The sequence below is a fragment of the Apteryx rowi genome, unplaced genomic scaffold (genome assembly GCF_003343035.1).
Source record: "Apteryx rowi isolate R43461 unplaced genomic scaffold, aptRow1 scaffold_22, whole genome shotgun sequence".
Taxonomy (NCBI): Eukaryota; Metazoa; Chordata; class Aves; order Apterygiformes; family Apterygidae; genus Apteryx; species Apteryx rowi.
The window spans coordinates 700,035-726,257 of NW_020448530.1; the positions used below are offsets into that span (position 1 = coordinate 700,035).

General features: G+C 40.1%; 1 protein-coding gene across 2 annotated transcripts; it reads right to left on the reverse strand.

Moving 5' to 3' along the window:
* Positions 1-264: 264 nt before the first annotated feature.
* Positions 265-22,974, reverse strand: RMND5A (required for meiotic nuclear division 5 homolog A). 2 transcript variants are annotated; one of them, XM_026064607.1, is made up of 9 exons: positions 22,638-22,683; positions 21,532-21,674; positions 13,496-13,630; positions 13,222-13,322; positions 7,909-8,075; positions 6,838-7,003; positions 4,790-4,892; positions 3,434-3,588; positions 265-2,017 (listed from the first exon to the last, which is right to left on the reverse strand). In XM_026064607.1, exons 1-9 carry the CDS (start codon positions 22,666-22,668, stop codon positions 1,954-1,956), a joined length of 1,065 nt encoding a protein of 354 aa, XP_025920392.1. In that variant the 5' UTR covers positions 22,669-22,683; the 3' UTR covers positions 265-1,953. The 2 variants fall into 2 exon arrangements, with proteins under 2 accessions (XP_025920392.1, XP_025920393.1); XM_026064608.1 differs by lacking the exon at positions 22,638-22,683 and adding an exon at positions 22,894-22,974 and having other exon boundaries at positions 1,173-2,017.
* Between the last annotated feature and the right edge of the window lie 3,249 nt (positions 22,975-26,223).

Sequence of the window (26,223 nt, forward strand, 5' to 3'; positions counted from 1 at the left end):
TAAGCTGAATTTTTAGCTTACTGTCTTTTAATACTGGCACCATTTTTGTATTCTAAGCAGTTGTGCTAAGGGCACTATCAACATTAACTAGTGTTCACACCAATGCCACAATACTAGCAGTATGTCAGAGAGAGATGCAACATTTACACTTAAGCTTTTTTTTTTTTTTTTTTAAATAATCCATATGCCATTTCATTTAAAACCAAAGCATTAAGCAATTCCAAAAGAAAGGATAAAAAGTAATTTCAACAAGACTAGAAAACCTACATGGAAAATAATATCCTCACCCGTTTATTGTTGATTTTACCACTTGGTAACCCAGTTGTTCTGAACTCAGTGTGAATACAATTTAAGTTTTGCAGAAAGTCACACACCTGGTTTTTTTCCACATATATCGAACATTTAAAGTTTAAAATTTGTGTGCCTTGGTTTGTTCCTCTTAATGTCTCTTTAAGGTTGTCCATCGTCACTGATCCGACAGAGTCCAAGCCAGTGTCCCAAGACAGGTGATATACAAATTCAAAAGGTGTAGACTTCTCAAAGACGTTCTTCTCTGTAGTGCATTGTGCTAGTGCATCAACCAGTGTGTCAGTATTCAACCATATAAGCTTGGGGGGGGGGGGGTTGTTTTGGTTTTTTTTGTTTTTTTTACTACACAATACAGAAATATATATTTTACATGTAGCTTTGCATGCCTTATGGCTGCTTGCCCTACTATAGGACAGTGCAATAAATACAAATATATGCACACTAGAAAAGATTTAAACTGCCATGATCTACATCTGGTTTATGAGTACAAATTTATCTAGTCAACAATATGACAAATTTAGCAGAAAAAGTGGCAATGGCAGTAATAGTCTACTACAAAAACAAGGCTAGAAGCAAAGTGTTCTCAAGCTACAGAAAATTTGCTACCTTCTAATGTAATGATGTAGGGCCCAATTCTGCAAAGTGCAGAGTCGTGATCAGTAGATTGCATCAGAACATGCTTTTCCCCCATTTAACAATGAATACTTCTACAATTTATTTGGCTTTGATAACTGTTTATAAATAGCACACTATAATGACTATTAAACTATACAGCAACATGACATTTATAGCCTAATCTTGAATACAAAGTTCAAAGAACATGACTACAAAGGCCCAAGAGCAAATGTCATTGACTAAAAGCATTTCCACTTCAGAATTTCATTTTATTGAATATTCTCTTACACAAACATTTCTTGATCGTGAAACCAAAGGAACAGGATTCCCTATTCCCACTCTGTTCCAGTAGTAATTTATCCACACACCACCCTTATAAATTAGTGATGGATTTTAACAGCTAGCCCCTTGGGGCTATATATTTTATATATTTTATATATATGCACATTTACTTTGAAATCTATGTAAAAGTTGAAAAAATGTTTGAAAGAAAAACTCAGAATATATCACAGCTTTTTCAGCGAAAAAAATACAAATTAGTTCTATAACCACTATTCAATTTATCAAACTTTTTTTTTTTCTGAAGTATTTACTTTYAATTATGTACACATTACAGGAAATAAAACTTTTTCCACAAACATTCTCTAAGGTGACAGGTATCAATAGAATGATAGAATAATAGCAGGAAGAATATTAAACATATGGGGGTGATCAATTTCTGCTTTTAAAAAGTAAAAAGTCACCATATAATTAAGTACAAAAACCTGCATTGAATGACAACTGCTGGTGTAGTAACTTGATCAGGTATGGAGACCAAGAGTATAGTAAAGCCCTATGGTAATTATATTTCTGTAGCATTTCCACTTGGTATGTATATACTAAATGTTGGCAAAGTTTCTGTAGCATTAGCTTATACAAACATAGGAGTCCTCAGTCTGCTGCATAAAATGGAACAAGTGTGTTTTAATTCTTCTGAAATGCACCTGAAATTCAGAGTGTCACTTACAAACTGCATAATGAAACTTTTCTTCAGAAAAATATCTGTTTGGCATCGCCGGGGCTCTGTTCCATCGGACAATAGGGGCATTTTAATCTGGGGACAAAGGCAACATGTTAGAATCGGGCTGATGTGAAAGCCCAGCAGCAGCGCGCTTTCCAGAGACTTYGCAACGCGGAGGCTACCGAGCGCTGGGTTTTTTAATCCATTACAAAGGTATCAAGTTCGCAGCGACAGTCCTTCCCCTTTTCTGCCTGTAGTGTGAAATGAAGGCACTTTTAAGCGCCTAATGCTTTACCTGGCTCCGTTAAAAGGCGCCTTTTAGCTGAAAGAGACCCTAAGCACACTTCTTTTCCCCGATTATATTCCTTTTTAGCTTTCRCCCACATACCCCTGAATTATTAAATACCAAGAAATTAGTCTCCATAGTTAATCTATTATTTATACTTCAGGCTTAGCTTGTTGTCTTGTACTCGTTTTAAACAAGCTGCTAGCTTTCACTTTGGCTTCATTAACATCCAGTTTTACTCTCTTGTTCCCAAAACGCTGCGATTTTACAATCCACTTAGATCAACTACTGCAGGCCAGACCTGAACGGCACAGCCTGGCCTCCCGCTGCTGTTCCCCCCCATACATTTCCCCCTCCTTAAGACGTTTCTTCTAGCATTGATTCTTTTTTCCCCCCATCCACATAAGCTTGGGCCTTTTACCCCTCGGAGTTAAGTCTGTCAAAGCTGTGCTGTGATAAGCTGCTCAATGAAAGCATCAGGAGGAAGCAATCAAGGAGAGGAATAACGTCACTGCAAACAGCCAGCAGGTTTATACTGGGTTAAGTGGCTGAAGTTACCCATGAAACCAAACCTTTTCCTAACAGGGCAGACAATGTAAACATCACTCAACATTTTTCCTATTATCATTTATTTCCCCCCTGGATTTCATAAAACAACTTATGTTTCTAAATTAGGTTGACAACCACCAAAGAAGCTGCATTTATTCAATCCAAATTACCAATAGTTCTTCCTGAAAGAAACTGATACAGCTCTTTCTCCCACATTCCTCCTTCCCTAAGGCCTGTAGGCACCCCACTGATATCTAAGTGAGGAGTATTTCCACAACAATAATTCAGCTACCTGCTCGACTACTAGCCACATTTCCCCAGAGGTTTACTTTTTTTTTTCCCCCACCCATGCATTATTAACCATGCTYCCAATGGAAAAGTGTGTGCAAAAGCCTCCAGTGTGAATTTGTGATAACGCAATGGTACTTACAGCTTGGAAAATTATTCTGTTCATTGCATTCCTTCCTATAACGTCACTTTCAATAAAATCAGAGGGTTTATTATGCTATTCTCCAGCACATCAACCCTGCTATCTGTCTTCRAAGTCATTCTCTAAGACTAACCAGCTTCCACCAATTATGTAATTATGGATTCAGCTTTCCCCAAACACAGTATTCTAGGCTTAAGACTTGTCCTTGTCTACACTTTCCTTGAAATCCAAGAATGGTACTTACTTGCTGCCATTAAACATTTTATTCAAAGCATCTCTTGATATAATATGACCGCAGACTAATTTCATAGGTGGATTATTATCTGTTGTTTGCTGACGAAGAATGGGGCAGGCAAATATTGAATGATACCAGCACTTTTTACCCAGGTCCACTTCAATCTGTGAAAGAAATTAAGATAAATGGTTATCTTGTGAAACTACATTTCCAGACAATTATCCCTCTAGGTCATGGCCCTTACTCAACAGATTTCACAATTCAGCTGTGAAGACAGGAAAATCCATTGTGTTGATGTCTGCCAGTTTCCAGACAAAAATACTTAATTGTGATCTTAAAAACGGTAATTTATGTTGCTTCTCCCCACCCCCACAAAGCAGAGTATCCTGCCAAGAGACAAATGCATATTTTAGTGCAGATTTGTGCTCTGCCAAAAATCTGAGCTGATGACCCAACAAGACTTTCCATATTTTCTAGACAGTGACTTCCAGAGTGGTCTAGGGGTTTAGATGATAGAGTGCATCCATTAAAAACAAACAAACAAAACCCCCTACAACTTGGAGAGATAATGCAAATGTTCTACAGATTCTTGAAAGACTCTCTCAACATCTACAAGTCATGTCAATAATAATGAAGCGTATCTGAATCATTTCTTTTCAGTACCAACACTCAATCTCTATGTCTTTGCATGTATGATGAAAATTGGGCTTCCCATCCCCAAACACACTAGAGACTGTTAAGTTTAGAATATGCAAAAAGCCATGCAAATACTATTAACTGGACTGCATTTGACAGCAAGCCTTTCCTAAATACTATCCTAGTAAATCATTCGTGCCTGAACACCACAACATGAACCAGTCACTCTCACATATTCCACACTCATTACTACAAAAAAAATTAAAAAAAATAAAAATAGCTGAATGAATCATAACACATGCATTGAAGCTATGTATGGATCTCTTCCAAATGCAAAGAGGTAACTCAGCTCGTGCCCAGTTTGACACTATGTTTTCTTTCCAAATCAGAATCAGGCCATGCACACACCTGGTAAGAGCCATAAAGAGAAACTAGGATTTCACTATAAATGAGTTGTTCTGGAAGCATAACACACTGGATCCCAATTCAGTTCCCACATCCCCAGATACAGCACTACTTCTGCTCACCTCATACCTGCCTAATAAAGCAGCAATGCAAAACAACCTGTGGACAGAGCTCAAGCCTAGTTGAAGGAAGTTAATGTTTCTGAGTGAGATGCATTCCCTTTCCACTTATATAGGAACATCTTTTACACATTCAGCGCAAAAGAAATTGAAAGCAATGTTCACTGTTAAAAATCTGCTCTGCGATAGCTCAGCATCAACTCACCGGTAGTTCATCCTTCTGGTTCCAAACACCTGTGCACTGCCTTTGCTCAATAACAGCCTTGATGTTAATTAGAGCTGGTAATGCTACACAACCTGCTGAAAAACTGCAGAACAAGGAAACGTCAACTTAAGGTACCTGTTATGAAACAAACATTCATGTTTCTACTTTAACGGTTCTGTGGGATACAAGAGCGTTGTACGACTTCATTCTGTTCTTGTCTGTACTTCTACGCTGCCAGTAAGGCTGAACAAATTCTTTGCCCCCTTCAGTATAACAAGCAAGAGTTCTGGGGCAGATTATCAATGACCTGTAGAGCTTAAACCTACCTCTTGGGCTAGGATCCTGATGTGTGGCATTCTGTACTGAAGATAAAAGTTAACTCAAGTTATATTAAATGCTGAAATTAACCCTGTGGAAAGCTTATACAGATATCATCTGGAAAAATAAAAGCATTATTACTTGAATGGTTCCACATGAAAACATCTCTGAAAGAGCTCTTCAGGTGTGTAACAACTCCAGTAAACAGCAAATTGAAATGATTAGTTGGTGTCTCGTAGACAGGGTCCCTCAAGACCCTCAACCATGACCTATGCAATGCAACAAGAGTTCTCCCACTGACGCCACACAGTAACACTCAGACCTCATGCTCTGTCAGGGATTAGAAACAGGACAGAGAAACCGAGCAGCCTTTAAAGGAAAGAAGTGATGACTATCCGTGTTCTGGAAACCTATACATTTTATATAGTGGGAGTTTCTCTTTAAGCTGGTTTAATTTTTAAAGGCTTTTCAGCATTCAAAGGTCACAACAGTTTAGAATAGCCTTGCTTATGCCAAAAGCATAAATACAACCTAAACGGTAAATACATTTCAGTGCATCTGATTTCACATTGGGCCCGAACTAAGCGTCCAACCAATCCAAACATCAATAGGAGGGACTTTTCCACTTCACTGAAAATCTCTTGGCCAGCTGCACTGAGATCTGCAGGATTACAATGTTAGTGCATGGGCAATTAAAATGTAAAGGGCGCCTATTAATTTAACTGAGGCGGGAAAAAGATAAAACTAAAAATCAGAGCTAAAAGTTCTGGATATCTATTAAACTGTCACACTGAAACTGGTAACATTTATTCCAGAAAGGCAGATTAATCTGCAAGTGCTCCTTTTGTTGCTTCTGTTGTATTTTATGATAGTGATGCAAATAGCAGAAGCAGAAGGTTTGACAGTTTTAAAGAGCTATAAACTAAGCAGAGAAGTCTAAGAATAGTAACACGCAAACAGATAATCAAGAAAAGGTAGTGAAGCTTCTGCTAAGTACCAAATCTAGCCCAGGAAGAAACACATCATTTATTTTCCATTTAATGTCTAAAATGAAAATTAGAACATCAGACAAGCATATCTGGGGACTTGGCATCCAAAGGCTAAGTAGCAGCTAATCGACATTATCTTCAGGAAGGCTAGAAGGAGATTAGATTGGATTTTTCTTCACATTTATAACAGCCTCCAACAGATTTGCATTTTGTCAGATTAGCTGCTGGCCTTGAATGCACCTCTTTCTTTTTTTCACAAATGAGGTTCAGCAAACAATTTGGAAATTTTAGCAGCTGAAATCACATTACAACTATTTCAAAACATTCTTCTAAAGAGAAGAGAGGTAAAGTAGTAAGTGTGGATTAAAAATAGAGATGATCAAGTGCTGACAGGATCGTGGTTGGAGTTTCAGTTTTTAGAAGTTAAACAGCAAGGACAGTTTTCACACATTCGATGTGGCAATAAATGGCCAATTGCCATCCTCATCTTTCGTACTGATGTCTAAACTACAGAAGCCAAATGCTTTCTCTTGAGCTGAGAGGGTGCAGGACAAAGCACGGCACGCTGGAACCCCCAATTTCTAAGCTTTGCAGAGCTCGCTAGAGGTAATGGCAACCATACTCTTTGCTTGACTCAAGCGTGATGAGGCTACTTCTCAAAAGTTCTCCTTTGTCCTCAACGGGAAAGAAAAACCAAAACACTATGTACCTCCTTTTAAAAGCAAACAAAAACGAGCATACCTAACACTGAGGGGTGATTCAACTGAGAGACCCAGAAGAGCACAGGCGTCTCTTGTAAAGATGTCACAGATGTCCGCCCATTGGTTTGCATCTAATAGATGAACGTAGGGAGAGTTCTCTATACCTTGCCGCAGGTACACCAGGCTGCCCATCAAAACCTGAATATCTGTGAGGGACCAGGAACAGTTAGTTGTTTATTTTATACTATAAATAAAAGCCAGCGTCTACACTTTCACCTTTTGCACGGAAACAAGCAGAAGTGGAACACACAGTGAAGCAATAATACGCATCTTACCCCTCTGCTAAACACAGTTACGGCTGTCACAGAACAGATGTCTACAGCTAGACAGCTCCAGTCGCCTGTTACTGGACCGGGGGTTTTCTGCCCCTCTACAAGCACCTGCATGCTGCCCATTAATTTGCTTAAAACAGCAAATTACTTTCAATGGACTACAGACTTTGAGCAGTTTTGAGATACAGCTTTTTTAATAAACAATACCCATCACAGAAAAGAAAAAAAATGCGCGTCTTCCCTTCCAGCAGATGTTAAGATCCAGGAAGAGGCTAAGGAGGGATCATCAACAAATTCTAAAGTAGCATTTTTGTACGTTCTGACAGACACAGTACGCTAAAAACTAGGTTTTATTGGGATGGTTTGCTTAACTCGCAAATTGCCATTTCTCAAAAGTTTCAGGTCTCTCTGTGTGACCCCACACAGCAGAAAACAGCAGATGTCTATTCCAAGAATATTTCTGTGCATTTTTAACACTTTATCCTGGCAGCAAGACTATGGTAGCTGTAATCTAAATAACTAAAGAGCCAAAAACCTTAAAATCAAGCAAACTTGCAGCTAAATTAAAATATAACTTTTTGTGTCCTCTTTAAAAACAAGGAGTTAATTCAAATTGTAAGGATTCAAACTATACATATTAAATTTATAAATACAAAGCCTCTGATGAAATGAAAACAATGGATGAGACAAATGCATGGTTTGAACATGATTTATATTTTACCACCACGTGCCATATCTGGGTGCTTTATTCCTCTTAAAATGACCAAACACTTACTCACCCTTCTGATGATTTAGGGCAAATGGCTGGAAATTTTTTGCGTACTGAAGTGCTTCCCTTTGATTTGCTGTTCCACCCATCAATAAGCTAATGAAATATAATCTGTGCAGTTTAAACTCCAACGAACTATTCTGTGCCATAAGCATTTCTCTGTTGGATACTGCCCACCTGGAAGAAATGAGGAGGTACAGAGGGACAYGACAGAGAATAATCAAATGTCAGCCTGCGCAATATGAAATTGTTATAATTGCACAACATCTACTTCAAGGAGAATTGTGTCAGAATCTGACTGTGCCCTGAACTTGCATTACTCCAYAAGGAGCACAGAAAAYRGCAAGGCTCTTTACAGGTAACTGAGCTTCACGGCATGCAGACCACGTGAATGATGCCACTTCTGGTGCTGCGGCACAGGTTAACCTCCGTCTGCAAACACACAGCAGCAGAATTCCACGCTCGGGGACAGGAAAGCAGCACTGAGTTAGGTACAATATAAAGCACAAAGAGTTGAAATCTAATTGCTGTATTTGGATTAATATCAGACCGTTAATATCATTTTTAACAATTACAGAGAGTCTTGAGCTGAAACATTAAACAGGTTTGATCAAGCCTTTAAGAATGTATTTTTCAACTGCCTCATTCCCAAAACATTTTCTGCTAAGCCACTATGTTTACATATGTGTGCACGTTGCCCTGGAGAGGGGGAGTACATCTATGAAGGYCGCAAAGAAAAATACTATTGAGACCTTATGCTAGGGGTGAGGGGAAGGGAAATCAGTTTAAATACTATACTTTGCCCTGCTACAACTTTGCTTTCTGTGTTATTTTCAACTTGGGCAATAAAAATAGTTCTCACTTTCTGGGTCTCATTCACCATGACAACACTAATGTTAGGCTTCCAAATAGCATACAAGGATGCTTAAACTTGCACCAAGTAAAATCAATTGGAATTTTTAAAACATTTCATACAAATGTTTTCATTATTTACATTTTATTCATCTTTTTTTTTATTATTATTTATTTTTAGATTAAATACTGTCAGGCCTAAATCAATCCAACCCTTTTCTTTTAAAAACCTCAGGTTCCAGTGTTCTTCAGTCACATCTGTTTCTCATCAGCATTAATTAGTTATACTATTTTCACTGCAGGGGCCCCATTAAGCAAAGAGGAGCTTTTCACTTTTTAGCAAGGAAGTGAGGTGGTCTCTATTTCTTAAAAAGAAGGGGTAAGTGAAGCTTTTGTTCTTTTCTACTCAATATTAAAATAAGGAAATTAAGCTTTCTTACAGTGCGGGTAAAGCTTCCAATGAAAGGGAGCCTTCTGTGTTAAGATGTACCATTGAACAAGCAAGTGTCTGTTTTCAGTTTGTTGTGGTGAAAGTGTCAGGAGTTTGACCTTACTGGTAAGGCTTTGTAATGATGGCAGTAACCTTGCAGTGAAAAAGGGTGAAAAAAGGTAGCCTTTGGACTAAGAACAAGCCCTAATGTCCCTTGTTTCAAGCAGTCTCAGATTAGTAGGCTTAGAAGACTGCCGTCACTGTTATCTCCACCAGGATGGAAGGATATACTCACTAATCACACGTTTTTGTGATCAGTGTCCATGGCTTAAACCTGGCTTACTTGCAGTAAAGCTCACTCCTAAGAAAAGAGGAGCCTGCAGTTAACAGCCATAGRCCAGTAAGAAGCTGAAAGAAAACCCATTATCAGTAAACAATAAGACTAATATCAGCTTGAGATTGAAGTCCCGCAGTCACGTTAATGAGATATTAATCTACTGTGTCAACAGGGAGGCATCAAAAGAGCCTCCATCCTCTCCCTGTCAATATTCACAACCACGTGACCACATGGCAAGGTACTTCATCTGGCTGAGATTGAGTCTATTTTTCCAAATTAGCTTTTAGCCAGACTTCCCATTTTTAGCTCTTTGAGTGGCAGCACAGATTGTATCAGAAGAAAGCAGCCACAGGAYCAAGGCCTGAGGTGTTTGGTCTAGGACGTTCTGTTCCTGTTCAAGAGATTTCTAACAGAAAGGGAAAAAGCAACAAATGATGTTTAACTAACTTAATATTCAACCTACATACTACTCTACCACAGTCCAAAATCATTAATAATCACACCACCTGTCTTCCTAACTCCTTTAAAAAAAGGACTTCCTGACCTTTCTCACTTTCACAACTCAAATCCATATGAATTCTCAGAGTATATCAGTCAAACCACAGAACTCCTCTAGCTCCCACACAGGATTTAGTTAAAATGAATTTACAAAACAAAGATTAGATGAAGTTTAAATCATGTCCCAGAGGTCCCAGCAAATACCAGGATCTGTCCACCTCACTGCTGTACAGATATATAAGAAGGAGATACCATCTTCTCATAAGAGATAACCATCAAAAGCTTTGAACTTGCAAGTCATTCCCACCATACCTTCACACAGAGACCCACCTGGGCTCAGAAGACCCTGAATCCACCCACAAAGAACCTATGGATTTCCCTCCCCCATTGCCAAATCCCAATGARAAGAGTCACCAGAAGTTAATGGGATGCTGAGGATGTACAGAAATCTGTACGGAAGTCTGCTTTGTGTGCAGGCCTAGGCTGAGCATCTACAAAGTAAAGCTGAACAGCATACAAAAAAGAAAAACATTATGGCCCTTTGCACAAAATTTAATTTTGAGCTGTAGTATTTGTAAGTGTTGGAATTTGTATTAGTAAGAAAATCTGAAAATCCTACTTTTTTTTTTTTTTGATCTGATATTAATACAAACTTCTCTCCACCACCATTTGCAGGACAAATGCAGGGCATTGAAAGTCTTCCTTAAAAATCATTATCTGACAATTCCCTTTAGAAGGCAATGACCAGGAGATATCTACAGTATTTGCTTTATTTCCAATGGGTTTAGCCTAGCATGAACTGCAAAGCACTGGCAGAGCCAGAGATACTGGTTACTGTTTTCATTCCAACTCTTTGCAATTTTGCATAGGTAAACCCCGCTGTACTTCCCTTCCTGGTTCATGATGCTGTAGTTATTCATTCCTGCGCAACAACCACTTCCTGCTTTAACAGGAACATAGCCATGGAACAAGTCAGTTTGGGACTGCTTTTAAGTACCCCTCAAGCTATATTTAATGATGCCAGCTTTGCCCATTTATTAGCTTTTCACCCCAACAGCACGATACCATCCTTCAAAGCTCCTCTCATATGGATGCTGCCCCTTCTGGAGCTGACTGTGTGGTTTCTATCCTTCCTCCTGAACACCCATGCCTACTGTGAAATAATATGGGAATAAGTTCACGGGTATCAGCGATTCTGAGGAGTAACTAGGCATTTTAAGACACTGCTTACCTCTTAGACTGTATGAAGTTTTGTTACATTTTGGTTGTTGTCACTAACATCATGTTTTTTACATAAGCATCTGAGGGTCACCATACATAAGGACCCTCTGTACTCTTCACTACGCAAACACAGAAGCAGATAGCTTTTGCACTGAAGAGCTGCATTATAAAAGGACATGAGACAGAATGGGGGAGGGAGCCTAGCGTACAAACTGCGCTAACAATGTGCCCTATTCTCCGCCCGTTCAGCTGTCTCCAGAATAAAAGTTCCTTTGGAGAAGGACCATGCCTTCTCCTTTGTTTGAAAAATATTTAACACGTTGCAGGAACTGCAAGAAATGACTAATTAGCAGTCAGTAAGGCACAGGGCCTGGCTAGTTAGAGCTAAAATGAGTTTAGTGACTTGAAGTGGACAGACGTTCATAACAGCAAGTTACCATTCCTCAGGAAGCACCCTTCACAAAGGCTGTGTTACTATTTGAACTAAAAGAAACAAGGGATGCAAGTGACAACATATCCTGTTTCAGGTGTAGTATGTAGGGCATGACAATGTTGCTGCCCTTCAATTAACCAATTCCATGGCAATAAACAACCTGAGCTTTGCACCTATGCAATTATATTCAAAGACCAACTATTTAGGTCACATTTTGCATGATCCAGAGGCATTCTCCAGGACTCCGTTTATGAAGACCAAAGCTTGCATATCAGGGTATCACTGCATTTAGTTTAGATGCCAATAACCTCTGAATTGATGTACCTGCATTTGCTCATGTTAAGGGGGGGGGGRGGGGGGAAGTTTGTTGACATGAAAATGTATTTAACTGAATAATGCAAAAAGATATTTCAAATATATGAATTATGCTCATGGTGTAATGAAGCACGATCGAACTTTGCTTTGTTTCATTGTTTCTACTTTTAAAAGGCCACTAAAAAGCTATTTTGCTATCCTATTTTTTCTTACTTGCAAGACCAAGCTAAGCTTAATGAAGCTCATGCAACCTAAAACAAAACAGGGTCAGGGTTTGTTTGGATTTTCTTTTGTTTGTTTCTAAACTAAAAGCTGTTCTGATACGGTACAGCACAGTTAGGTACCCATGACTGAAAATTATAAAACAGTAGCCCACAAAATTTTTCATCACCTTTCTTTGCTCACTGCTACTTCTAGCTCCAGCCTACATGTCTAATGGTAGTAGTCTATTAATTTCAAGAGAATATCCTGGTCTAAGGTTGATCAAGACGCCTCAGCTAGTTCCAGATTTAGTTTTTGTCTGAGCATTTTGCGTTATCCACTGACTCTAGCATTGATTGAACCATTTTGTGTAGAAGAGATCTCGCAATCAGATCTCACTATCAGTCCAGAGGCCCAACCAGAGCTCATGCAGAGACATCTCCTGCCTCGGAAAGAGCCGCACCCTGGATCCAAAGTTAATAATCATCTGCCTGTCGCCCGCAGCCTACAAAGTACACACCTATCCTTTCATTCCCTTTTCCCACCCTGTGGTCTCTTATCTGTTTGGAAAAGGGAAACCAACTTGAGGAAAAGGGAGAACTTTGATCCTGATTCAAGTTCTGATCAGTCCCTGAGCTCAGTGAAGTTAAAAGGACTCGATGATACCCAACACCTTTAATAAGCCCTGTTATCCTTCAGAATCAGACCTTTTTAAAACGGATTCGCCAATGTTTCACTATAACTTGGATGAAGCACCATCAAGGCAGACAACCATTCCAGTGATATTTCTTCCTGAAATCTTCTATTAGCATCACAAATGCTTCAAGTTAATCCTTCTTCTGAGAAAGAGACCCTTAGTTTAGCACTCCCCATGGTGAAGGCCACCCAAGGGGGACAGCAGGAGAAAGAAGGGGTTCACTCAGTAACTAGTTCTCTCAAAGTACAAATGGGGATACATCAAACATACAAAAGACAATATTTAAAGTGAAAAACTAAGGATTTATTAAAAGTATTCCAAAAAACTGAGTAGACTCACTCTAATGCAGGTCTCAGAACTCTAACTTTTAATGCTTCCAATATTCGATTTAACTCCACAAACGGTTCTTTTTGACTTTGATCTATTGATAGACCAGATTCCTGAAAAAACAAAGTCATGTGTTTTAGACAAACCATAGAGCATTTGGGGCTTAAATTGCTGTTTCTCTGACAGTTTAAATTTTCACCTAGAATATTAACATTAAAATAAAGGTACTAATACAAAGCACAATTTCCAGTTTTTGATAACATTAAACATCCATACTTATAGTTACCTGACAAAGCTCCTCGGCTACATCCAACATCCCCTGCCGGAAAAAGTGCTCCACCATTACCTCGTTGAGGATTCGCTGGCTGTCAGCCTGCCAGCACCCATCTATCCCCACGCTGCTGATGTCGGAGTCAAAATTCTGAAACGTACAAATTAACATTTAATAGGATGGAACAAATAACCCCACGTAATTTTTCTTTAATTATGCAGGACACCTATGTCTCCATTCTGATGCTTTCTGCCTATTACTGAGTTTGCCCTCAATTACCTCCTGCTCAAAGTGAAATATATCTGTCAGCTGCTTCATTATCTCCTGTGTACAGAAGAAGAAATCCCTGGGCTTGCTCATTTCAAGTCTGAATATTATCCACTATAAGGAATTACACTGACAAATTACAAGTCCAGCTAGCAAATTAGAAATCTAGTTAACTAATAAAGGGATTTCCAGACCATGATGCATTTTTAAAGAAGTATTTGCAGAAAAGGCTTTTTCCATATGCGAAAACTGAAAAGTGTAAAGAGCAGAAAACAAGATCGCCTACACAAGAATCAAAATAGTGCTATCAATGCATCACTGTCACTACGGGGGACAGAATTAGAAGCAAATGCTTTAACTCGAGACTTTTTGACATAGTCAGGGGATAAGACAATGCTGGAAAAAAATGCACACAAAACAAAGGARGAGGAGAATGTCACGGCCCTCCCTCCAAAAAGACAATGAAAAATCAAAACTCTGAAGACCTCAAGAGGATGAGCTTTGAAGATCTGAGAGATCTTTTCCACATCTAAACCAGGATAATCCTACTGCAGTGTATTTTCAGGCCAGTGGCCTACAGACATATTCCAGGAATAAGCAAAAATATTGTCACAATGATGCTTTAGTAACACTTGGCACGATATACTCTTGGAAACAGGAGAGCAACATTTATTCTAACCCAAGACATAAACCAGGATTTTAACTGCTAATGTTTGCAGATCAGGGACAGGCAAGTTAATTTGGATAAAAGCCTTCACCCCTGCCCAAAACAATATGGAAAGAAATATTGTTTTTTGTTAAAGAAAGTATTTGAAAGAGAGGAGTCTGAAAGGCAGCGCACTGCTTGCTGCGTGACCTGATCACCTGATATCTACAGTCCTCTTCCAGGAAGGAAATTTGGAAACCAAAGTTCGGTGAAATAAGCAGTGCTTCAGCTGTGGTTCTGTGATGATTAACAGTTCTGCACAACATGGGAACATCCACCCCATACAAACACACGCTTCTGGCAACGCAGCCAGAGCAAACAGCACAGTTTTATCAGCTGTCTGCCCATCAGATACTAACAGGTCTCTCCCAGCCAGCATAATACTGACGGGGCAGGTGAGCCAATACCCAACCTGGTAGAGGTTCTGCTAGCACAAAGGTGGTTAATCAACGTCAGGACATATTTGAAGAGGTGCCATGGTTTCACATGAGATCAACACTTTGCATCACAGCTGCGGCATCTCTGACCTGTAGCAGGAGCCCAAAGAGTCAGATTTTGTTTTGTCAAAACACAGACCAGGCAACAGACACTTGCAGAGCAACAGTGCCAGAAACATTCGTGAGCCTACTATTAACCCATCTCAGAAGCACAATCAAGTCTGAAGGATATTCTTACGTTAAAAATGGCAGTAAACAACATTATGGCAGCCTTCCTCCCCCAGGACATGTGAATATCATGTCTATTCTTGCTGAAAGGATAAAGGAAGAGCTTTTCTCATAAGGTGCATGTGAAGAGATCTGCCAAGGGAAGCCCAGAGGGGTCAGTATGCTGCTTTCATACCCATCATTTTGGGAGCATGAGTTGATGACAGTTCTCAGAGGGTTCAAGCGTCTGTACTTGAGCTGACCCATACCTAACCCGCTCATCCAACTTTCAGACCAAGGGGTCACTTTTGCCTTGCACAATTCTCCCTTAAAAATACACACACAGTTATGCCTCACTGCTTTTTTTAACAGATATCGAACATCTAACCAAACTTTGGATGTCAGCCTCAAGGACTGAACTGCTGCCTTTTTAGGCCAGCTAGAGGTGATCAGAAGAGCACAAAGTGATTAGCCCTAGAGAAGACAGATGCACGGCAACACCTCCCCAGATAAAGGCAATCAGTCCTTCAGAGGCAGCCTTACCGACGGTGAGAGGAGCAGACACCTCTGACATGACAAGYGGGAACAGCACAGGTTTAGGCTGCTGTGACCTCTTTAAGCTTCTCATTGTTCCAGTACTCTGCTCAGTCCAGATTTGCACTGCATCTTCCTTTTATTCACCACTTATTACCTTCCTTCACCAACCATCTTCACGCTTCCTTTGATGCTGCTCTGTGAACAGGACGGCCTTCTCATCTCAACACATATACCTTCAAACCCACCACTCCCTTCAAACCTCTTACCAGGCCTTCAGTAAGATGCTAACCATAGCCATAACCATAACCAAGAGGCTAGCAAATTGGCTCTTCCACCTTTTAGAGATGGTAGGGCAAGACAAGCATTTATATTCTTGCCATTCGTGATTCAAAACCCACATTTAACAAAATTTGCACTTAGGTATCTTAACCTGTAAACTCCTTGCCGTGCTGCTCATCTTTTATCTGCATCTTGAAGAACCCAGGCAGCCTGAAGACTAAACAATAATGTTCTTTGTGCCAACCCTTTGAAGCCTTTAAGGTTAACCACCTTTGGCGATTCTGGTATCACTTTCCAAACAACACTAACAGATAACATAAATCCATAAACAACTTATTAAAGAAATATCAGAAGTAGGATCAAGAACGCTCAGAGTCTTCTGTTGTTACTTAAATTTGGGAGTGGGGACAACATTACTAATCTAAAAATATTCAACTTCAAGATAAGTTATTCTTCATGCAGTTTCCACTCMTAGTGCATGCACACCCCAGAAGAAGAAACTGTATTCTCTTGGGCAGCTATCACCCCTTACAGCTGAATCTAGGCCTTCTTCACATCCTTCTACTCATTATTTGGGGACAGAAATGGCAGAACTATCTACCTCTGTTCCTTTACAAAATCCAGAATCTGACAGCAGCAGGACTCCAAAGGAGCATACAGAAGAGGATGGGCCATGAATCCACAGGACAACACGCCATGGAGAACTGTAGGATGTTATTGAGTCGAGAGCCACCAAAAGCCAAAGCAAGTTTCCCACTGCCAGCAACTGCTRTCGCTTAACAGTCTTGGAATATATCCATCACTTAAAACAAAACAAACAAAAAAATCACACCTACAGGGCCCATCACCCGGAGTCCCTCACAAAGGACAACATTTGAATACTTGGGAATCCCAGTGCTGCTATTAAATGATGATCATTTTCATTTAGAGGCGAAATGAAATAAAGAACCTATAAGAAAAAAAAAACAAAACAGAAAACTGGAAGGTTTCACTACAAAGAAAGCAAGCAAGAGTCCTGTCTTGGTGACACAGGAGGTAAGCAAGTACAGGGGAGGGGCGTATACTTTGTTCTTCAAGCAATTGATTTGTGAGAAGAGATAATTTCATACAGAGCAAAAGTAAACGCACGCAGCTGGCCAAAAAAAGCAATTTCAAACGTACAAAGCATTCACTTGCAAGGGTCTAGTTCAAGCCAAGTGTGGCCAAAAGCAAACAGGCACTACAACGGTCACTTTTGAAATGCAGTCTGGAAGCTTTTACCAGATTATATATCCCTGGTTTTTGTATCTTATATTATTTCAATATTATTTTTAAGAAAATACTTAGCTCTGAAACAACACTTGAGATAACCTGAAACAAGACTTGAGATAATTTTCAAAACCCCTTTGTATCCAAGATTTCTTTTAATTCCGTAATAAAAGATGGTAACGACTCTTATCAACCTAGATGTGCTGCAGCTTTAAGTCCTAAGTCACATAATAGGATCTGGGGACCCTCCTGAAATAATAATTTGTTCTCCTCCTCCCTCATCTGCTCTCTGGTCAATACAGCCTTGACCAGGTTCTCATTTCTATAACTTTTTCAAACACACAAATGATTTCTGAGTTCTTTACCATATGTGGGATTCTAAAACTCTGCCTCCACTGGGTCCTGAAGAGTTTCAAGAACTGATATGTATATCACAGTGAGTGACTGTCACACGTCAGAACAAATTACTGCTTGCCATTTGCTTACACATTTCGCAGTTGTCATGCAAGCATTATATGTTGGTGACTACACATTTCTCAGTGTTGCTTTTGAAATGCTAACAGTATGCTATCTGATAGCGTGTGGGGTTTAATAAGATTTCAGAGTTGAAATAAATTCCATAAACTCTGAGAAGTTTATTTTGTAAGCTTAAAACCTGAAAAGTACAAGAGTGTCACTACTTACTCCAGAAAAATAAGCATTTTAAAGAACTTAACTAGTAAACCTAGGACTAAAATATAGACTATTATGTGCTAAATATACCAATGATACACTGTAAAGTGCGTTACTGATAATTGCTGAAGTGTGAAAAGGACTTCAAGACACACACACATGACCTTCCGTGTTATTAGTAACAACATGATATGAAGAAGGAAGATGAGTAAGGACAATTTTATTCCTCAGTTTCCCTGCTGAGATTACTTTGTGCACTCCTCCCTTCTTCACCCCCTGAATTCTGACCCGAAATAGAAATAAAATACATCTGTGTACCTTCTCTGTTCAGTTTTTCAGTTCATAAGATAAAGCTTGAGTTGTAAAGACTCCATATTTATCCAGCCCTAATTTTTAATAGCAACATAATTAAAAGACATCAGTATATGTTCAGTATAGATTTTTGGTTTGTTCATATACAAGTTTTTCCATGTAACAAACATGGAAAGGAGCTAGCACTTATTCCACTTATTTTCCTGAATGAAAGCATTTAACCACTACCTACATAGAAGCTACTAGAGGGAAAAAATTTACTAGCCCTATCAAACATGGTTCGAGATGAACTTAAATCATTCCAGAAGAGTGATTTACAGGGAGACTATTGAGTGAGCTACCCGATAACAACTTGCTGAATGACAGTGACACGATTAATTCTGGAAGCAGAGCAGATGCTAGTAAAATAAATAAATTAAATAAATAAGTAAATGGATGCACACGTTTCCTTTCAAAGAAGAAAATGCTCTTTGGGAGAAAGGGCAACCTTCACAGGTGGGAAGTGTGTAACACATGTAGCACTCCTATGAAAAAAAACAGTTTAACTTATTAGATAAACTTTTCAGGAATTGCTAATTAAAAAGTAATAAAGTCTTGGCATTTCAGATTTTAACACAGCCGGTAATATTTGATGCCAAATTTAAACTTCATTTTTTAACAATAAGGAGCCTCTGATCTCAGACTGAACTCTACAGACAGACAAATCCTGGTCCTATCCAAGTTCATAAGTAATGACTGCCCTAACTTAAAAAGTGACCAGACTAAATCTTATGTATAGGTACATCCCTTCCTCAACATTGGGAAGAAAAAAATTTAACATGAGATTGCCATAGACAGATAATACAACAAGTTCATTCAAAAAAYCAAGCTTGTTAAGTAGGAAGCTTGTTAATTCAGTGTGTAGCAGCAGCTCTCATTTGAATATGTCACATTAAAATGGTACAGATATTAGCATGTTTCCTGGTCTCAAATCAGGCAATAAAATCGTGAGTTAGATTTTTCTGCGCCTGAGCATACACCCCTAAGACCACCATAACCAGCATCCTAGAGATGTAAATCCATCGATAAAATAAATGAGAACAGCGCTGCAATGGGGATTTACACGTGACAGAGACAAAACTCCAACCTCGTGAATCGAAGCAAGGGCTGCTTCTTCACGTTGTAATGAGCACTGACTGCATTTGGGAAACAGAAATATTTCGTTCAGGATGTGTCTGGAGGACCCTGAAAATCAATTCACTACATCAATTACACTTAATTACTTCTACTGGTTTAAACTTAAGTATATTATTGGGAAGGAATGGGGGAGGGTTAACTCAAGAGGTTATGGGACTCCGAGGCCAACAAAGGCTTGGCTGGTAGGTTTTAAGCATATTTTCCAGCAGCACAGGAGAAAGGATTAAATGCATCCGGAAGATTTTCTTCAAGTGTCACTGTCCAGGGAAGTGTTAAATTCCACCTGGATTTAAACACTACATATATTGATCTGAAAAACAGGCTGAGACGTCAGGATACATTTTAAGGTAGTTACCTTAAGACACTACAGTGAGAAAAAACTAGCAAAATTCAAACGACTCGCATAAAATTAGAAAAAGACACACAAAATTCATATTTAAAGAGACGATTCTAACTGACGTCCAACAGATTGAGAGAAATCCTGGTGTCTTCAACCCACAGGGAAACCAGCAGGAAGGAAGGGTGCTCTGACCTTCATAAAACGAGCCCTTCGATACCAGCAGGCCTGGGGACTCCTGCAGTTTCCGCTGCTTCCAGTCTCTTGTTTCAAACTTACGGACACTAACCGGGATTCAGAGTCTAGAGGAATGAGCACCCTGCTCATTTYCAAACACCTCACTGAAACAGCCCGTGTGTCACTCTACGGGCACAGCGTACATTATAGTTTCCCTTTCTACTATTTAAAAAAAACAAATGTCTAAAATTTAATCAATGCTTTTATTATAGCCATGCTTTTTAAAATGAAATAGTAGATAAAATGGTAGCACAGCAATAACGCTTCAGAAAAACTAAGGACATAACTGAAATAGAGATTTGGAGCCTAGGCTCAAGTGTAAGCTTTCTTAAGCTTGAAAGTGTTGGGTTTTTAGGCTTCCAAGAAATATTCCCAACAATTTGCCAGTTAATATTCATGCTGTCTACATATGACTTAGTGCTGCTCTATCTTATCAGAATATAGAAACAAAAAAGATTTAGCCAAACCTGAAAGGTCATTCATATGAAGTTCACTTGCTAAGGAAGAATAGGAAGGTTTCAAACTTAGGACAAGATTATACAGATTTATTTCAGGCTTCAAGCYAGTAATAAGGATGGAATTTTACTCTAGTTAATTGGTTTAGATACAGTAGCAAGGATTAGAGACAGATGCGTCCTTAAGCTTTGGATAATAGCAAGGCTTGGATTAGAGCTATTAGCACAAAGTCTGAGCTTTCCATGACGGTCTATCATAGATGTAAGCAAAAATATCGTAACAATTACACAGACATTCTGCCCAATAATGCAGTGTTATGTACTTTGATAGCTCACTGTACTACCGTTAAATTATGCTCAAACAGATTACCATTACTAACAAAGTTTCAGTGAGACACCCAAAGGATGCATCAGTATTCTGTAACGCCGCATGTCTTTGTACAGGTGAAAAAGACACGTTTACTAGTGTCTTCACTGGTAAGATTATAAATGTACAAGTACAGGGCCCCCTGCACACAGAACTACTTTGTAAGAGAAGAAAGAACACAACACAGTACTGATTCACTGTGGACAGAGGGAAGAAAGCATGCCTTGAAAGAATGTCTCACACGGAAAGCTTCAAAGATAATRCTGCATTACCTTACTGTTTGTTATGGCATAGAAATAGATGCTGTGAGATGTTGGACTTATTCCACTCCCATTAAGAATACTCTGCATCTTGCAAAATTAAGCCCTAAAAACTGACACCCCTGAAATATTTTGTACAAAACGCCTTTCTTCAAAAATTACCTCAGTTCTAAAATTGTCTTCTAGAAGAGAATGCCACTTCTTGGTCATTTGTTACCAACAATCAACTAGAAATGCAATATATATACAGAAATACTATTTCTTATTGAGATTGATACTGAAGCAAACAGATTGCTAAACCGATATAATACACACTATTGTTGAGTCTACTAATATCTATAGAGCATGCTCTCTCTGAATGATAAACTGCCCCAAAATGGACTACCCCAAATACAATGAGTTCTAAAAGCGAGTTTTTACACCCAACCCTACTTTTCTGCAGTTGATGGGAAGCTTTCATTAAGATTAAATGTAGTATAACTCCACATTTCATAAAGCAGAGTACACAGCATAGAATACATGGAATAACACAGTCAAACCCACAATATAAATACCTTATCAATGGCTTTTCCAACTCGGGAAACACTGCTGTGAATGTCTTTATGATCGGAGGCCAATTTTTGAACTGTGTCTTTTATTCTTTTACAACACTGTGTCATAACAAGTGAAATTGTCCCTGACAAGTCTCCATCTTGATCTAGACAAAAGAGAGGAAAATTACTAACTTGGTTATAAACAAGTGATAACATTAAATCTTGCAATATGCGACAACATGTAAAGACAAGAAATGGTATTGAAAAGAAAAAAAATGCACAGCAAGAGCAGTTTAAAGGAAGTCAAACACACAGGACACGGCTAACCCTATTAGGAAGCCAGTCTGGTACACAAAAACACGGAGCAAATGTAACAGTTTAAAAAAATTGACGTAAAGATCTCATGCGTCTTCTACTTGAATTCGGCAGATTAATAAACAGACCTCAAAGAACTACCCCAAAGCACAATCCTTACAGGATATAGTGGGGAGCAGTCTCTAACCAACTACAGGATCAGCTTGCTTGTAGGCAGTTCCAGGAAGACGCTTTAGGACATGGTATTTCAATGCAACAACGTTAAAGCAAGACCAGGATTAATGAGGGCCAGATTCCTTCTTGCTCTACAAGCTACCCATTTACATCATACCTTGTTTGCACCGAAGAACCACCGATGCCACCCAGTAGTGATCTGAGACATATAAAACCTTTGCTTCCCGGCTTGTGGGAATACCTCTGAACAGTTTAGCCCATCGGTCTCAAGTTCTCCCTGACAGCTCAGAAACAGCCCATAAAGGACCTGACTGTAGCCCGTAGAGAGTTTATCTGAATATCCTCTCTTTCTCGTTATCTTATAAAACTTACTCTCTAAAAGTTATGACTTTTTAAGTTATTGTCCAGCCATCATCGCTATATGATCCACTCTGTGGGCAAAATAATAAATATGAACAGGTTTACAAGCCCCTGACCACAACATCTCCTTGCCTGACAATTCGCACCCTTCGTGCCTCGGCTTGAGCACCCTTCAGCGGCTTTAGTCAGAGAAAATCACATTCTTCTGTGCATCACTTCAGCCCTTTCTCTCAGCTTTAGATTTCAAAACACAGGGAGAACCTATTTTCCAGTCTTACCTCTTAAGGCCCCTCCTTCCTCAAAGTTCATTCTACATGAAGAATTTTTCCTGTAGGGCTACAGACTTAGCAGACTTCAACTGTACTGGAGGACTCATTTAAGTGGGAGACCAGCCCAGAAACGCTTTCCTAACGTTCCAGATCCAAACCCTTCACAGGGAAAATAAAGACCCGAAACACCTCTTTAAAAGAAATATTTAAAAAGCAGCCTTTCTTCATGATGTCTATTCCTTTCTCATTTTGCATTTTAACATACTGTTGGTTTGAGCAGAGTGTTAAGAGTCCAGTTTCACTTCTGGGATTTCATGTAATGCAAAATGCGCATCAAGCTGCTGCTGCAGGACCGGCAAGCTGAGAACAATAGAAACAAATTGTAACTATTATAACGCACTCTTAACAATATGCCTCGGAGAGAGCGAAGGAAATCCAGTCCCACAAAGAAAAAAAAAGCTGTAATCATAGGGGGTAAGTAATAATTTACCAGCCGCTCGATTTAAATACCTTCTCTTATGCATCCTAACTTCCAGCTTTGCTGCTGACGTCAACAGCAAAAACTAGCTAACGATGTTAGCACACTAAAAGCAGCTCGGCTCTAGAAAAGTAATTAGTTCCTGTTCTGTCTCCACAAGCTCTAGCCAAGGAAACTTTAGCAGTACTTTTGCAACAGCTACAGCTTTCAAGAGGGAAAAAAAAAAAAAAAAGCATTAACTTTTTTCTCCCTCCAGTCATGTAAACCTAAGACTCATCTCCCAGGTAAACAGCTAACAGTGCTCTATATTTTTCCTAGAGAATGAAGGAAGAGCAATAGAATGGAAACAGCCTCTTCAGTGAATTGTCACTAATTTGATTCTATACAACCTAGATTAAAAATAAAACTTCTCTAAACTATTATATAAAGGGGCTTCCTAAATTATTTCAAGAATAACCACTATCTCTTTGTTACTATTTAATTATGATAGACATTTAAAATCACATAAATGATTTTAAACAACTGTCTGGCCAGAAATTATGGCTTCTGCCAAGACAAAATAACCAGAGATTACACAACAAACAAAATCCAAATACTCATTCAACTAATCTGTATTGCCCAATAAACAGAAATGTCAAAATAGATTCTCTTAATAGTTATTTCTTGCTTGAAAAGCCATTAAGCTAAAACCCAGCACATGTCCAGTCAAACCTAGGCAACTTAAATGCACAGGTATTTTTGCCAAGCAAGTAAGTGGATTATTCTCCCCTAACATTTACCGTAGCAGAAACCAACCACAGCAAAACAATGAAAATGTCTACACAGGAAAAGCTATCAGATTCCTAAGAGACAAGATTTCCCCCTTGCACACACCTCTTTCAGTTTGAAACTCAGAAGTTACTTAAAATAAATCAAAAGAAAGCCTGCAGAGAGTCTTTTCAGTAACTCCGTGCTCACAGAATACTACAGAACAACAACTTGTCACCGCATTGTGTATTACAGTCACAATTTAAAAGCAAACCCATTAGCAATCAGACACTAGGCACAGAGTAGAGTTCAAAGCCAAGCTTAGTCAGCCAGACACATGGTTATACCATCCAAGAAGAATAAGCAATATTGCCTTGGCTACTTAGGGAGATGAAGTATATTAGGGGAAGAGAGAAGAAAAACAAAGTGTCTCCTCCTAATCAGTGGCTTTAACAGAGGAGTGTTTTGCATTTAGGCTTTATTATAAAAACAACTCAAGAAATTTTAAGAGACTGTATGAGTGTGGGGGGGGAAATAAGTGTAGAGGCTGAAGCAGCTTCTAACAGTTTGTTTTTTTTTCTCCACCCACTTCCTTTTCATATCCACTGCCTATTTAAGGTCTTTACATACATCTTTGCTCTCACATCTTGTCCTACAGCACGATTTTCTTCTTCAGCAGTAAGGTTTTTCTTTTTTTTAATTATATACATAGGCATATTTTAGCAGTTCAGACCTCTGAATTATGAAGCTTCACATTAAGAGGTCTGGCTGCTTCCACTTCTGTCAATTTTCTAAAATATTCAGGATATAGTATATAACAGCTGCAAATACCTGGTCTCATTCGGAAACTATAAATAACATGTTAAAGAAAAAATAAGAATTCTGTCATCTACAAAGACAGCTTACCCTCAGATGGCAAAAGTTAAGAGAGTCTCTAAATGGGCGCACACGTAACACATTAGTTTCGTTCTGGAGTACTGACTAAAGCAAAGCTCCAGCTGGGTCACATTCTGCTGGGATGGCATCACCGCTTATGTCGTAAGTACCAAAAACACGCCCGGGGCCTTCACAAGACAGTCCCAAAAATTGTTAGCCCAGATCAGGAAGGAAGACCCGGGGAGCACCCTGGAGGGGCTGCACGCTCTTCATTCTATTATGAAGAGCGTAAGCTCTCCATCTGCAATGGGATTCTTGAGGGCAAATCTTTACAGCCCCCCCGAGTCCTATGAAGATCAAGAGAAGCGTAAGGGTCATGCCACACRTCTTTCCAGGCAAGGGCAGCACCTCAGCTGATCGGTGTCCTTAGCACACAAACCCAAATTGTTTTGGCCAGAAAAAGAAAGAAAGAAAGAAAAATCGAAACRCAAATCAAAATAACGCCCAAAACATTGAACGTTTCTTCGTCCCAAGGAAACGCCTCAGAACTGGAGCTCCAGGTTTACTCTCGGGGCAAATCGCTGTGCGCACACAGTGGCTCCAACACACTTGTCTTTATGCTCCTGGAATTAAATGYGCTGCCAGGCAAGCTTTGCACCTGTATTTGTACAGGACTACAACACGCATTTTTCTCTGAATGGAACAAAAGCCAACTCCAGGAGCCAGTGAAACAGCACAGTTTGCTGTCAAGTTTGGGCTTGGGAGCCTGGAAGCTCCAGTTTAAATCCCTGAGCCATCGCTCGCTTCCCGCCCGGCCTTGGGTTAGTGTTGGGCTACCTCACCGCTCCGTCAGCGACCGCTGCGCGACCTGCGTCCCGGGGCTCCGGCAAGGTTTACGGGGCTCCTGCGTGCAGCGCGTGCCGGCGAGCTAACTCACRCACCGGCGAGCTAACTCATGCGCTGCACCGGCTGCGAAAAACACACGGCCAGAACTTCGGAGGCTGCATTCCTTCGCGCTCRGCTACGGAGCGGCTTCGCCCTGACCACTTCCAAAGCTAGCCACGACAGAGAGCGAACTGCCGAGGGGCTTTGGGAAGGAACCAGAGGAAAACGGGGGCACCCAGCAACGCCACCGTCCATCCCCCRGCCTCGCCGGGGACGGGGGTGACTGACCCCATCGCCGCCCCGCAGTGAGGGGCAGGAGATGCCTCCTCCTCCTCCTCCTCCTGCTCCTCAGCAGCAAGGACAGGGCAGGCAAGACCCTGCTCCGACTTTTCCCCCCGCCAAAAGTGCCACCTTTCCCCTAAAAAAGCCCCCGAGCACAGCCGGGCCCCGGGGGGGGGGGAGGGCGCTGCTCGGGCCCCGCACAGCAGCTGAGGGGGCAGCAGGCCGCTCGCCCCCGGCCCGGGCTAAAGTTTCGCCGTTGGGGTTTTCCTGCTCTCCCGCGGCCCAACCGGGCGGGGGAGACGGGCCCGGGGGGTACCCGGGGGGGGG